The sequence below is a fragment of the Plectropomus leopardus genome, chromosome 20 (assembly GCF_026936395.1).
Source record: "Plectropomus leopardus strain MGB_pleo_1.0 chromosome 20, ASM2693639v1, whole genome shotgun sequence".
NCBI lineage: Eukaryota > Metazoa > Chordata > Actinopteri > Perciformes > Serranidae > Plectropomus > Plectropomus leopardus.
The window spans coordinates 28,030,398-28,043,724 of record NC_142195.1 but is presented as its reverse complement, the minus strand read 5'-3'; the positions used below and the strand labels follow the sequence as shown (position 1 = coordinate 28,043,724).

At 35.4% G+C, this 13,327-nt stretch overlaps 1 protein-coding gene across 1 annotated transcript; it reads left to right on the top strand.

The window, feature by feature from the left end:
* The first annotated feature begins 632 nt into the window (after positions 1 to 632).
* bcl7a (BAF chromatin remodeling complex subunit BCL7A) lies at positions 633 to 12,793 on the top strand. Its single transcript, XM_088071219.1, has 6 exons — positions 633 to 807; positions 4,360 to 4,441; positions 5,122 to 5,218; positions 6,505 to 6,654; positions 7,718 to 7,821; positions 9,715 to 12,793. Exons 1-6 carry the CDS (start codon positions 716 to 718, stop codon positions 9,787 to 9,789), a joined length of 600 nt encoding a protein of 199 aa, XP_087927345.1. The 5' UTR covers positions 633 to 715; the 3' UTR covers positions 9,790 to 12,793.
* The last annotated feature ends 534 nt before the right edge of the window (positions 12,794 to 13,327 follow it).

Sequence of the window (13,327 nt, the reverse complement as noted above, 5' to 3'; positions counted from 1 at the left end):
TTTACTGTGTAGTAGTACAGCTTTAACTACATTTTCAGTGCAGGACTTTTAATTATAAGAGAGTATTTTTACCGTAGAAAGTAGGCTTATTTTCACAATGTGGTATTACTACTTTTTTATTTTTACTGTGTAGTAGTACAGCTTTAACTACATTTTCAGTGCAGGACTTTTAATTATAAGAGAGTATTTTTACTGTGTAGTAGTTGTGCTTTAACTACACTTTCAGTGCAGGACTTTTAATTATAAGAGAGTATTTTCACTGTGTAGTAGTACAGCTTTAACTACATTTTCAGTGCAGAACTTTTAATTGTAGGTGAGCATTTTTACTGTAGAAAGTAGGCTCGTTTTCACAGTGTGGTATTAGTACTTTTAGTAAAGTAACTGATATAAATACTTCCTCCTCAGCCCTGCTGAAGTATTTATCTGACTGTCCCTGAAGTTTCGCACCAAACCCGTGTAGTTTTTGTCAGTTTGAGGAGGATGGAGGAGCAGCAGCAGCCTCTTTGTTCTCCTCCTCTCTCAGCAGGAGTCACATCTGTCTCCTCGGTGCAGCTGCAGCCTCCCCTCCTCCTCCTCCTCCTCCTCCCCCCTCCCCTCCTCTCTCTGCTCTATCAGGCCGCGCATGCGCGGTGCGTCCTCTGTGCGCTCTACTGTTTGCATTGTGTCTGAACTGAACTGCCGGCTGAGCTTTAAAAATATTAAACCCACCGCGGCAATGTCGGGCAGGTCGGTCCGAGCGGAGACCCGGAGCAGGGCGAAAGATGACATCAAGAGGGTCATGGCCGCTATTGAGAAAGTACGAAAATGGTAAGGAGGAGAGAGGAAAAAGCGGGCTTCGTTATCTAACACGAGAAAGGCTCGGGCTTGTTGGGGGAGGAGAGGGAAGGAGACGGGATGAAATTGAAAGAAAAACGGATGATTTGTGAACGCGGATTCACGGCAGATGTACTTGCAGCTCAGGTTGCACCGGGGCGCACTAGTGCGGTGCACCGGCTCAGCCCGTCGTCTGGCCGCTTCGTTTCAGACGTAAAACATGATGTACCCGGGTTTTTTTTACTCTCTCTAAAAGGGTTGAACCCAGAAGCCATTTCGATGCAGTCACATGAAGCCATTGCTGCCCGCTGTTTGAGCTCGGAGCGGGTGTTTTTTTGTGTTTTTTTAACGGCAGAAACCTCCGATAACTGTCGACTTGGAAACAATTTGACGACGGCGCTCTTGAGTCGGAGTAGTTTAGTCCGTCTGGAGTTTTAAATTAAGCGCTTTGAGTCGCCCTTTAGGTCCGGGAGAGAAGGAGGCTCGGTGGGGGTTGGGAGAGGGAAGTAGGCTAACAGGAGTGCATGGCTGAACACGTAGTGACTCAGTCTTAACGTTTAACACCACAAAAACACACTTTAATTCACATTTAAACACACAAACACACACACATATGTCGACAGTATGTGTTGTTCATTTTAGGTGTGTAACTCCGCCCGGTGGTAGAAATTATGAGGTGTTTTTTTTTCTTTATCAGGTGGTTTAATCAAACGTCCCCAGGTCAAAGTCAGAAGTTTTAGTAATTTTAAATTAACGGTCTTTAAAAATGTCAAAATAAAACACTTTCTCAAACTCGATTTTAAGTTTTTTTTTTGATAACGATTTAAGTATAAATTTTAATTTTCTATCCATTTTGTTTTCTTTTGCAGTGAAGCCTAAGCTAACACTGAATCCAAAAAGTTCAATTTACAGTACTTAAGTGCAGTTTTAAGGTAACTGTACCTGAGTATTTTAATTTTATACTGTTTTAAACTACATTTTAAAGATCTTTTAAAGATAAAACACATCGGTTAAAGTTAAAGTTATTCGTAGAACAGTTTAAGTATACATTTATTTTTGTTTTTGCTGTTAAGTTAATTTAAGCTTTTTTGACAACAATTTAAGAAAACATTTTTATTCTTTTTCATTTCAATTATCATGTAAGCATACTCTGTATGCCTCTAACTTATCCAAAAAGTTACTTTAGATTGACTTACATATATTCAAGTACTGCCCTGAAGTAAAGTTCTAGGGTAATTGTACCTGAGTATTCCTATTTTTGACTACTTAAAATGCTACTTAAGTATCAGTTTAATGTACCAAAAATAAAAAAGAAAAATACTAATGATTTAGTGAGTCTTCCATTATTGTATCATTATTACTGCAACACTAATGTGAAAGTAGCATTTATTTGATTAAGGAGGAGCCAAAAAAAAACTTCATATAATGTAAATTTATCTTTATATATTTACATAATGGAGTACAAAGTACAATATTTGCTACTAAAATGTAGAATTACAGTGTAAGTAGAAGTTGGTGGCTGGAAAAACGTTTAATTTAACAGTCATTAAACAGTCATTTTGATCAAAATGAAAAGTAACTCAATTTTAAGCTTTAAGCCTTTTTTTGGGTAAAATTTAAGTATACATTTTAATTATTTTAGGTTTATCGTGAAAGCTGTATCCTTTCAAATGATCCAAAAAGTTACTTTAGACTGACTAGTACATTTACTCATTCACTGATACCACTATATACTGAAATTTTACCAAATTTTAGTGGCAAATATTGTATTTTTTACTCCACTACAATCCTTTAACAGCAGATTTAGGTTGTACATAAAATTGATTGCTTATGTAAATATATATAAAATTGAATATATAAATAATATAAAGTACTTTTACCTTGATATTTTAGGCATATCAAATTGAATGCCATTTTTAATGTATGACTTTAGATAAATTAAATCTGCCTACAGAGAATTAGTCGATTAGTCAAAGCAACAATTTTGATTTACAGGGTGGTAAAATCAAACCTCCCCAGGTCAAAGTCATGAGAACTGGTGATTCAAAAATATTTTTTAATTAACAGTCATCTTTTAAAAATACAACACAAAGTCAAACTTGATTGAAGTTTTTTTCCTAACTACTACAGTTTTAAGGTAACTGTACTTGAGTATTTCAGTGTTGTACTATTTTATACTGAAATTTTGCTACATTTTAATGGCCTTTTAAAGCTAAAACACATCAGTTAAAGTTAATTTTAAACTATTTATACAAAAATTTAAGTATACATTTTAATTATCTCAGGTGTTTATTTTTGTTTTTCGTAGTAAAGTTAATGTGATATGACACTGTATCCAAAAAGTTACTTTATATTGATTTGTAGTAGTACATATACTCAAGTACTGTACTTAAGTACTGTTTTAAGGCAGTTGTACTTACCTTCTTTATACTGAACTCCACTTTAGTGTTACATTGATGATAAATGATAATACAGATTTTCCCGAAATTTTGTGCTACATTTTAGTGGCAAATATTGTACTTTTTACTCCACTTCAACTTTTTAACAGCTAATTTAGATCTTACATACAAATTATTGCTAATGTAAATATATAAAAATGAATATATGAACTCATAAGAACATGTGATTTTGTATGATATGTTATTACTGCAGTGTCTTATTGTCAATTCTAGAATAAATGTTAATAAATTTAGAGCTAAAAGTAGTTGATTAAATGATTATTAGTTATCACAAAAAATAACAACAGCTAACAAATTAAGACATTTAAACATGTCAACTTAGGCTTTTCTAATTTTACAATTTTCTAACATTTTATAAAATATATTTTCTGAGGGCTGCAACTAACAAATACTTTCATTATCAGTTAACGTGCCAATTATTTCTTATTGATTCATTTTGCTCTATCAAACGTCAAATGTTCCTAAAGCCCAAGGTGGTTTGTTTAAAATGTATTTTATCTGCTGTAATTTAATTGTATTCAGAGGCATAATGAGCTTTTGGTAATCAGTTGTGATTTTAGAGTCTATTTATTATTAACATCATATGTCTCCTGCTGGGATAATCACAATATTTTCCATTCACAGACGCATATTAACTAATTTATTAAGCAAAAAATGCAATAACACTCACTGGCTCCGGACTCTAAAATATGATAATTTGCTGTTCATCTCTGCTTAATATCATTTTAAATTTAATATATTCGGGTTTCGGGCTGTTGGTAAAAACAAGTAGTTTGATGATAAAATAATTGGTTCTGGGAAATGGCCATTTTTCTCTTGTCTGACATTTTTTAGATTTAAATGTTAATTGAAAAAAATTATAAAGAGAAAAAAATAATAATGGCAGCCAGTACTTTTAAACTCATAGTTTTTTTTTTTAGTAATAGTTATATGGTATAGTATTAATAGACTGACTAGAGTCTTTGTTTCAGGGGCTGTGCTCTTGTTTTTGCTCACATCATGTCAGCGTCTTAATTTAGAAGTGCCGGGGGAGATAATGTAATGTATGGCGCCTTTGAGTGAGCTTGTTTTTTTCGCTCCGACACAGGGAGAAGAAATGGGTGACTGTCGGAGACACGTCCCTTCGTATCTACAAGTGGGTGCCAGTGACGGAGCCCAAATCCGACGATGTGAGTTGTGCAATTATTAGCTTTAACCGTGGACGTGCAGGATCGGTCGACCCGTTGATTTAAGGTTGCCACCCTCGCTATTCTGCGCCAGAAATACGTGTCAGTCAAAATTATCGTTAAAATTCTTCTTTTTATAATCTGGCATGTTTTTCCTGAAGATTTATTTTCCTAAAAGTTGTTTTCAGTAAACGTTATTCGTTAACTTTAATCAAGTGAATTGTTATTGTTTTGTAGGATCATCTATAAGTTTGGACCGATTTTGGTTTTTCAGGGCCGATTATGAGTAGTTAATAACCGATGTGCATTTACAATAAAAACGAAAATCTTTCTGTCAATATTTAGAATTTGGAATATCACAAAATCTAACACAAAACTTTGTTTAAATGCCTTTAGCAAATGTTTTGTCAAAACTGAGCGTTTCAACATCATATACAGCAAGTTCCCTGCAACTTTTTTGTCAAGTGAAAATTTGCAGTATTTTTTCTGGCGATGTTTAATTTAAGAGATTAAATTTGGACTGTTTTCTGGTTGTTTTCGTACTTTAAGGCAAGGCACTTAAAGGTGCGTTTTATGATATGCTGAAGACAAGATAACCTTTTTCTACCTTTATTTTGAAGGTTAAATGTTTCTTTTCCTCTCTTATCGTGTTTTTAACGTACGTACGTTTTCTGTCATCGTAGAAAAACAAAAATAAGAAGAAAGGTAAAGATGAGAAATACGGCTCAGAGTTGACGACTCCAGAGAACAGCTCCTCTCCGGGAATGATGGACATGCACGGTACGTACCGAAAATCCTAAAGTGATGCTTTTATTTTTGTCAGCAAATCCCCGACACATCCAAATTCAGATCCTTCCTGAAAACCCGCCTTTTTAAACTGGCTTTTATTGTGAGATTGTTCAGTGTACTTTTTTCTGTCGTTGTTTTGTTTGCTGTCAATTTTTTCATGTTGCTTTTTTACTTTTGTACAGTGTATTTGAGTTCCTGTAAAAGTGCTTATAAATAACATGTATTATTATTATTATTATTATTGTTATTATTATTATTATTATTATTATTGTTATTATTATTATGAGATCCCCTAAAAAGTCCAATCAGTGTATTAGTACGTCTCTACGATTAGTACGTTTAATTTTTTTTAGCAATACCTGATCCCTCAATTTCATTGGGAAAAATGCCTAAAAAGTACAACATATGCTTTTTTAAAATTTATTTAATTTTATTAAATTTTTTGGAAAAAGCTGCTACAATCCTAAAGAAAAAGCCTGAAATCCTGGAGGGACTGGTTGCTTTTTCTAAATACAGCGACATCCTCTTGTCAGACACCTTTACAGTTTGAGACGCTTGATTTTAGAAATCCGCTGCAGCACCTTAAAGTGTTAAATCTGGCTTTTCCTGCAGACACACCGAGCTTTTTATTTTGAGACGTTTGTGCCCATTCCTCCGGCGGGGTTTTATGCAAACTATTTTAAAAAATGACAAATTCTAATAATAGAATATACAACTACATAAAAAAAGGTTTTGTGTCTTAACCCTTTCACACCAGGATTGTCATCAGTTTTCTTGTGCTGCAATGAGACACAAGCATTTAACCCTTTAAAGACCTGGGGAAGAAGACAATTAACAACTTCATAATAATTACCTAAAAATTAGCCAACAAAAAGAAAATTAGCTGGAAATTAACAACAAAAGAAAGAAACAAAAAAAGGAGAAAAAAGGAAATTAGCGCTTAAAAATTACAATAATTCTGTAACACAAATTTAAAAATGACACTATATTATGATAGTTTAAGTTGTTTTCTGGTCATTTTTTCCCTGCTTTTGCAAAAATAGTTTTCTATTAATTTCTTGTAATTTTTAGAAATTTTCTTGTCTAGCTGCTCGGTGTCTTTTCCCCCCACGTTTTCAAAATAAATCAAACCAGTCTGATGGGTCCGAAGGTGAGAAATGTGTCTCAATACAGAGCAAGAAAACTGACGACGATCCAGCTTTCAGTTAAGACCAGTATCTGAAAATCTCACAACGACCAAAAACAACTAACATGACTTCATCTCTCCGTCTTTTTAGATGATAACAGCAACCAGAGCTCCATCGCCGACTCGTCTCCGGTTAAACAGGAAAACAGTTGTAGCACCAGCCCCGCCCCCGAGCCCACCGCCACGTCTCACCGCGAGAGCAGCGAGGCCAAGACTGACCAGAGCCCGGACAGCAAGAGGGGTCAGACACGCGCACACATCACATTTACTCCCCGCTGTCGTTCTTTCTACCTCAGTGGACGTGTCGCAGGCGGTAGAGAAGCTTTACGGCTGATTGGACGGATGATGAGCCACTTCCTGTTTTTGATTTGCCGCTCTAATTTTGTCTCAAATCGTCACAACAGAAAACACAAGCAGCGAGAGAAAACGAAAACGACAACTTCCCCGTTTTCAGGCGTGAATCTTGTTGCAGCTTAACATGCTGGTCTCATGTCTCATTAACCCTTTGAGACCTGCATCAGTTTTCGTGAGCTGTTTTCAAATATCTTTCATAAGAAACTGAAAAAATTTTGAAACCAAAGAAAACTGATTTCTGTCAAAATGTAGTATTAAAAAAAAGAGTTACTCAGCAATTTTCATGCAAATGACAAGAAACTGGTAAAAGGTGACAAGAAAGTGAAGCTAAAAAGAGAGCAAGAACAAGAAAATAACCCAAAAAATAGAGAACATTTTCAGAAAACTCTATTTCTGATTATATATTTAAAATTATGTTAGATTATGAATATATATATACTTTTTTTAACTATTATTTATTTTATTTAAATTTTTTCAGGATTTTTTTCCAGGTAATTGACTTGTTTGTTTTTTTCCCTTTTTTTCTTGGAATTTTTTGCTAATTTCTAGGTAACCGTCTGCGTAAATTTTTACAAATTTCTTGCATTATTCTGTGTTTTTTTTTTAAAAAAAAAAATCAAGCCAATTTGCTGAGGTTTCAGAGGGTTAAGATACCTACAAAGATTTATAAAACACTTTCTGCTCGTCACGAGCCTCAACTGAGTGCTGTCATATTCACATTAAGTGTAGTAAGTATGTCTTAAACACCTTTACAACACATATTTAGAACAAAAGTGTAACAGATAAATCCTGCAGTTACTTCTCACCACCACATCGTGTCATTAAAGCGTCGGAAAACAGCCGTCAGCAGCTACAACACGCCTGTAATCTAGTGCTCAGTGCTGCTGTGTTTACTGCAGATGAAGAAATGCGCTCCTGTTCTGATTTATTGATGTTAAATTCATCCTCAGGTAAGACCACCCCGTCATCAGAGACCTCAGAGAGAGCACAAAGTGCCAAGAGAGACAGTCTGTCCTCAGGAGACAAGGACTCTTCAGACAGCAAAGCCACTCAGGTACAAACACGTCTTCAAACACGCACAAAATTACAACGAAAACCCCAAAAAACCCACTTTATTTTTTCACTTGCTTCTAACGTAATCTGGTTGTGCAGATACTAAGTTTTATGTGTCCGTTAAATTTCACTCGTTGAGATTTCTATTAATTTTTTTTACTAATATTATAATTCTACTATATCTATATATCTCTCTATATCTATATAGTATCTTTCCAGAAAAATGGCTCAGTTAAAAAAAAAATCAAAAAACAACTGTTGACAGTGAGTCTGTAGAATAGCCACAGTTATCAGAAAAAAATATTTTAATTTTATTGGAAAAAGACACTGCTACCTAAATTTTCAATTCTGCGAGCATCGCAGACAATATTATTTTTCCTTCACTGTATCGATTCGTTGTAGGAATGATGAAAAATTAATCGATCATTAAGAATTTAATCAATCATGTGAAATTTAATCGATTTAACCGATATATGGCTATGAAATGTTGCTTTGAGCTTTGATTTAGGGGTAAAAAAGGCATTTGGTTTTGTTTGAAAAAAGCAAAGTTTTTATGTTTTTTTTTTTTTTTTTTCAAATAACGATTAATTGATTGTTAATTTTAGCGATTAATTATTTAAGGAAAGTGCTCATAATTTGTGACTCTAGTTTGGAGACAGAAATCTCAAATCCGGGACAAAAATCCCAAAATAAACAAAATTCAGCCCATTTTATGAGCGTTGTTACACTTTTCTCTGTAGCTGCTGCTTCTACAACTATAACCGCGCTGTGTTGCCCCCGGGGCTCTCTGTGAATGCTGAATGGATATTTATAGCCACAAAGATGCAGCAGGACCTCGAATAAAAGCAACATGTCCTTGGAGCATGTGCGGCACAATGTGCCTTTTAATAAATGTTAAGTTGTAAATATTTCTGCACAGAAACCACCAGACCTGAGTACTGCTTTTTCTCTCTGAGCTCCCGTTAGTTTCCACTGTCGACCTTCGACCACAGGAGAAGTTTCAGATCTGCATCTTTGTCAAAAGACGCCACTGAAACCTTCGCACTTTAAACAGTGTCTTAAAAACTATTGCGTGTATTATGAAGCCACTTAAATCATTACTCAATAACAAAACCATATTTTAGATGCAGCTGAGAAGTGTGGCACTTCATAAACTATAAAGACAGTAACAACTAAATAACAGCTAACGAATAACATTTTTTTGGAAAAAAAAAGCCTGATTATTACAACTGCATATTTATTGTGGAAATGTGATTGCATAACATAATTGTTTGAATTATAAATTTATAATTTAAATGTAAATAAATTTTATTTGATTTTGGGTTCCTTCAGGCTTTTATACTAAATAAAATAAATAAATATTAAATTACATTTTGCATGTTAAAACTTTCTTAAAGTCTGAAATTCAGTTAACCCTTAGGGACTGTTGGGTGCGTCTTACATGCACACCATTTACATTGTTAAAAATAATTCCCTTTTTTGTGCTTCGTCTGGTTTTTTTCCTCATCAAAAAAAGTGTCATCATGACAAAAACCTGCATTTAAATGTGTATATTGTATATATAAATAATGAATATTGATATTCGTGATCAGGACTGATGTTGTTTTAAAAAAAATACCTTAATGAAAGTAGAAAATCATAGTAATGTATATAATTTTTTATAGCCTGACTGTGAAAAAGTGCATTGTGTGTGCGGAGCGGTGTGAGTGTAATATTAAAGCAGGCTAAATTACATTTTGCGGATGGTTTAAAGGCTGTAAGCTCGGCTTGTCAGAAAAAAGTCGTTGGCGTAAAAGTGAATAGTAAATTCTGTGTTTGCTCGTTTTCACAACAGAAGTGTGTATTATTCCTACAGACGCGTTTCCCGTGTTTGACGTTATGATTTTTCTGGTAGGACCTAGAGGAGGAGGCCCCGCCCAGCAAGAAGAGCAAAGTGGAGTCCTCGTCTCAGGACTTTGAGGAGAGTTAAATGTTTGGGGCTGAGTCATTCCTCTCCTCCTCTCCTCCTCCCTCCCTCTGCACCTCCCTCCGTTAACTCTAGATAATTTAGGGCTAATGGATGCACCGGCTCTCCTCTCACCACCCCACCTCCCCTCCTCCAGACCAAAGGGAGAATGGACGTCTCTCTTCCTCCTCCTCCTCCTCCTCCTCACACTCCTCTGCCACAGAGGGAGAATGGATATTACCTCTATTCACTGGTCCCCTCCGTGCTTCCTTCCAGTTTCTCCACTTTTTCACTAATGCCAAGAGAAGCTCTGAACCGCCGGGGGCCGCGGTCCCCCTCCGTGACCAGGGGGGCGCCGCCACCGTCACCCGAGCCCCACCCCCACCCCCAGCCACCGCCAGGCCAGACGACAAACACTGACCTGCATCTGTGACTAGAAAGAGTTAACACTGGGGATCTGAGATTAGGACGAGGTTGACTCCGGGCGCCGCTCTGAGACCCGTTTTTCTGCTCCCGGTTCAGCTCAGGATGAGGCTGACCTGGTCTCAGATCGGCGGCGGCGGCGGCTGAACCTCCACCCTAAGACCACGTCACGTCAATCCTCCCGATTCGCCTCCTGTTAGACTAATGTTCTATATTTGTTTAGGAAACGTTTAGGGTTTTTTTCTCAGGAGGGTCAATGCACTGTTATGGTATGTCACAATCGATCACAGATAGATTTGCTGCTGTAGTGGAAGTCTTTTTTCTCTATCCATGAAAAGTTCTCCAGTCATATTTTTGTTTTTTGAGTTAGTTTGTGGTTTGTAGAAGATGAAGAAGAAGAAGAAGAAGGTACTGGTCAAGATAAACTCTCGGATAAGTAGTGAGGACAGGTAGCGTAGATCCTGAAGGTGTGCCTTGAGTTGCTACGATTAAATTTTAGGTCAAGCAGGTTTTGAATTTTGGTGCCATGTTTTGTTTTGTTTTGTTTTTTTGCCTTATAATCATCACTAATTAGCATGATCCAATATTTATTCAACTACAACACTTTTTATTTGAAGGGATAGTTCAACATTTTGGGAAATATTCAGAACAAAGGGAAACTGCTTACCTGTTTTTTTGGGGTATTTTTTGCAAATTAACCCCATAAAGAGTTTTTTTTTTTGTCAGCCAGCCCAGAAGGTAGCATCGCCTGGTTCCTGTGATAAAAAGCCTGTGGGATTTTTCCATCGGATTTTGGATTATTCATTATTTAGGGGAAAGACCTTTTGTATTTCACATGTTTTTTTTCTTAAAAATGAACTGGTTGCATAAAGGTTCACTTGTGTCGGGCTAGTGCAAGCCAAATTAACTGCAACTCCCTTTGTTTTTTTTGTTCTTTTTCACTTCTTGAGGGAAAAAACGAAACTTTTTGTGCAGATTAAACAAACAACATAACGTGTTCATTAGTTTAACCCCTTACATCCTGGATCAACATGGCTTTTCTTACGCTGCGTTCAGATGCCTTCACGAGTATTTAAACCGTCGAAATCTGAGTAATTTGGTTTGCAATCTTTTGAAAACATTAAGGAAAAAGGGCAAATAGCAAAATGTGCTGTAAATTTCAATAAATTTGTAGATTTAGAAGATTATTTTAAAAAAAAGCTTGGGAAAAATGTCCTGAGAACTATATTTATAATCATGACAATTAGATTTTAATATTATCTTATAGAATCATTATTTTAAGCAGCTTTTTTCCAGGTCTTTTTTTTTTATATTTTACTCTTTTTTTTTTAATTTCCAGTAATTTTCTTGTATTTTCTAATAGTCTCTTGCAGTTTTTTTCTTCTTTCTTTGCCTTCTTCGTGTGTTTTTGAAGTTAAGTTCCTCAGGTTTATAACTGTTAAAGGTGCTGATTGGCTGATATTTTCCCCCTTTGAACAGAACCAGGCTGACTGTTTCCTTTTTTCCAGTTTTTATGCTGAGCTAACCATCTCCTGGCTGCTGTAGCTTCATTTTTACTGCACTGACATGAAAAGTTTTTTTCCCAAAATGTGGAACTACTCCTTTTAAAACGGTTTGAGACTGGAATTTGAACACTACCCAGAAGGACTTACTTTTCTGGTTATTTAACATCTGCAAACCTCATCATTCAGAGTTCCCGGCCGCTGGTGTGTTTGTGCTTCAGCTGGAGTTTTTTTCCTTCACTCTGACGTAGAAACAGACCAGTAACTGGGACTGGTTTCCCACCATCATGACTGGTATTCAATCACGTCTCACCTCTGTTCATGTTCTGCGTGTCACTACTTATCTCTGACAGAAGGGTCCGGTGTTTTTAGCTCGAGCGTTGGTTCTGATCCCCCTAAAGGTGCTGTCTATCGGCTGAATCTATACACGTGTGGCATCAAGCAAGCTCTCGGTTTTTGTGCAGATTTGTGCAATTTACTTGAACTTTATATATATATTTAGTGCGGATTCAGACCTGTGACCTCTAATGTACAACCTCACACACGTTCAGATTCAGTTTCATCAACATTTACTCGCAGATACAGATTGAAATCAATTGAATCACTGCAAACCAATGACTTCATGACGTAACAGGGGCTATAAGAAGTACTTTTACGACGCAGAATTACTTGATCCGATTTCAGCAAATCAGCATTCACATGGATGGAGAGAAAAGAAATTTTTTAAATTGTCTCAGTTTAGAGGATGGATTAGCATATACCTCATTCCCAGTCCAGCAGCGCTGGAACTTAAAATGCTATTGTATTGACATTAACAGTTATAAACAGCATTATGTACACTCAGTTTTAAAAAAATCTCACTTATGTTGTAGCTTTCACCTGATTGAGCCGATTGCTTATAGTTTGCTCATAACTGTGTGTTTAAAACAAAAAAAGAGCTGTGAGATATAAAATCTTGTATGTTTTTTTTTTCTTGGGACCATTTTGTTTCACTTTAGATCTTGTACAGATTTATGGTTTGGTTTGACTTATTTATTCCATCAGTAGTGCTTGGTTTTTATCATGTCCAATGGTTTGTTTTCTTAATAAAATTCACAAAAAGATTTTGTGTTTGTCTTCAATGTTTGGAAGGAAAATAATAGTTTTAGTTTTTAAATCAAATTGGCTCGATTACTTTCATGGAGGGAAGTTAGAGGGTACAAGTGGCAAAAAAATTACCTAAAATTTAGCGAAAAAAAAAAGAAAAATAGACATACATATCAGTATATAGATAAAATAGTTAATATAATGATAATTATCATGATTATAAATATACTGATGTTTTCTCAGGAGGGTCTATGCACTCTTCTGTATGTCACATCAATCACAAAATGTGCTTTTCAAAATCAAGCTTTAAAAAATATACATTAATATGGGTTTATGAGTTAACTTTTTTAACCAACTTCAGTACTAATTATAAATATCAAATATTCCTTATTTTAAGAATTTTAACTCTTTTAACTCTCTATGTTTTTAGATGAAAAAAAATATTTTCAATTAACTATATGCTACTAAGTTTTTTTTAATTATCACAACCTGGGATATGTCAATGATTAACAGCAACATTGATTTTGATACATTATTATTTTTTGTGCAAT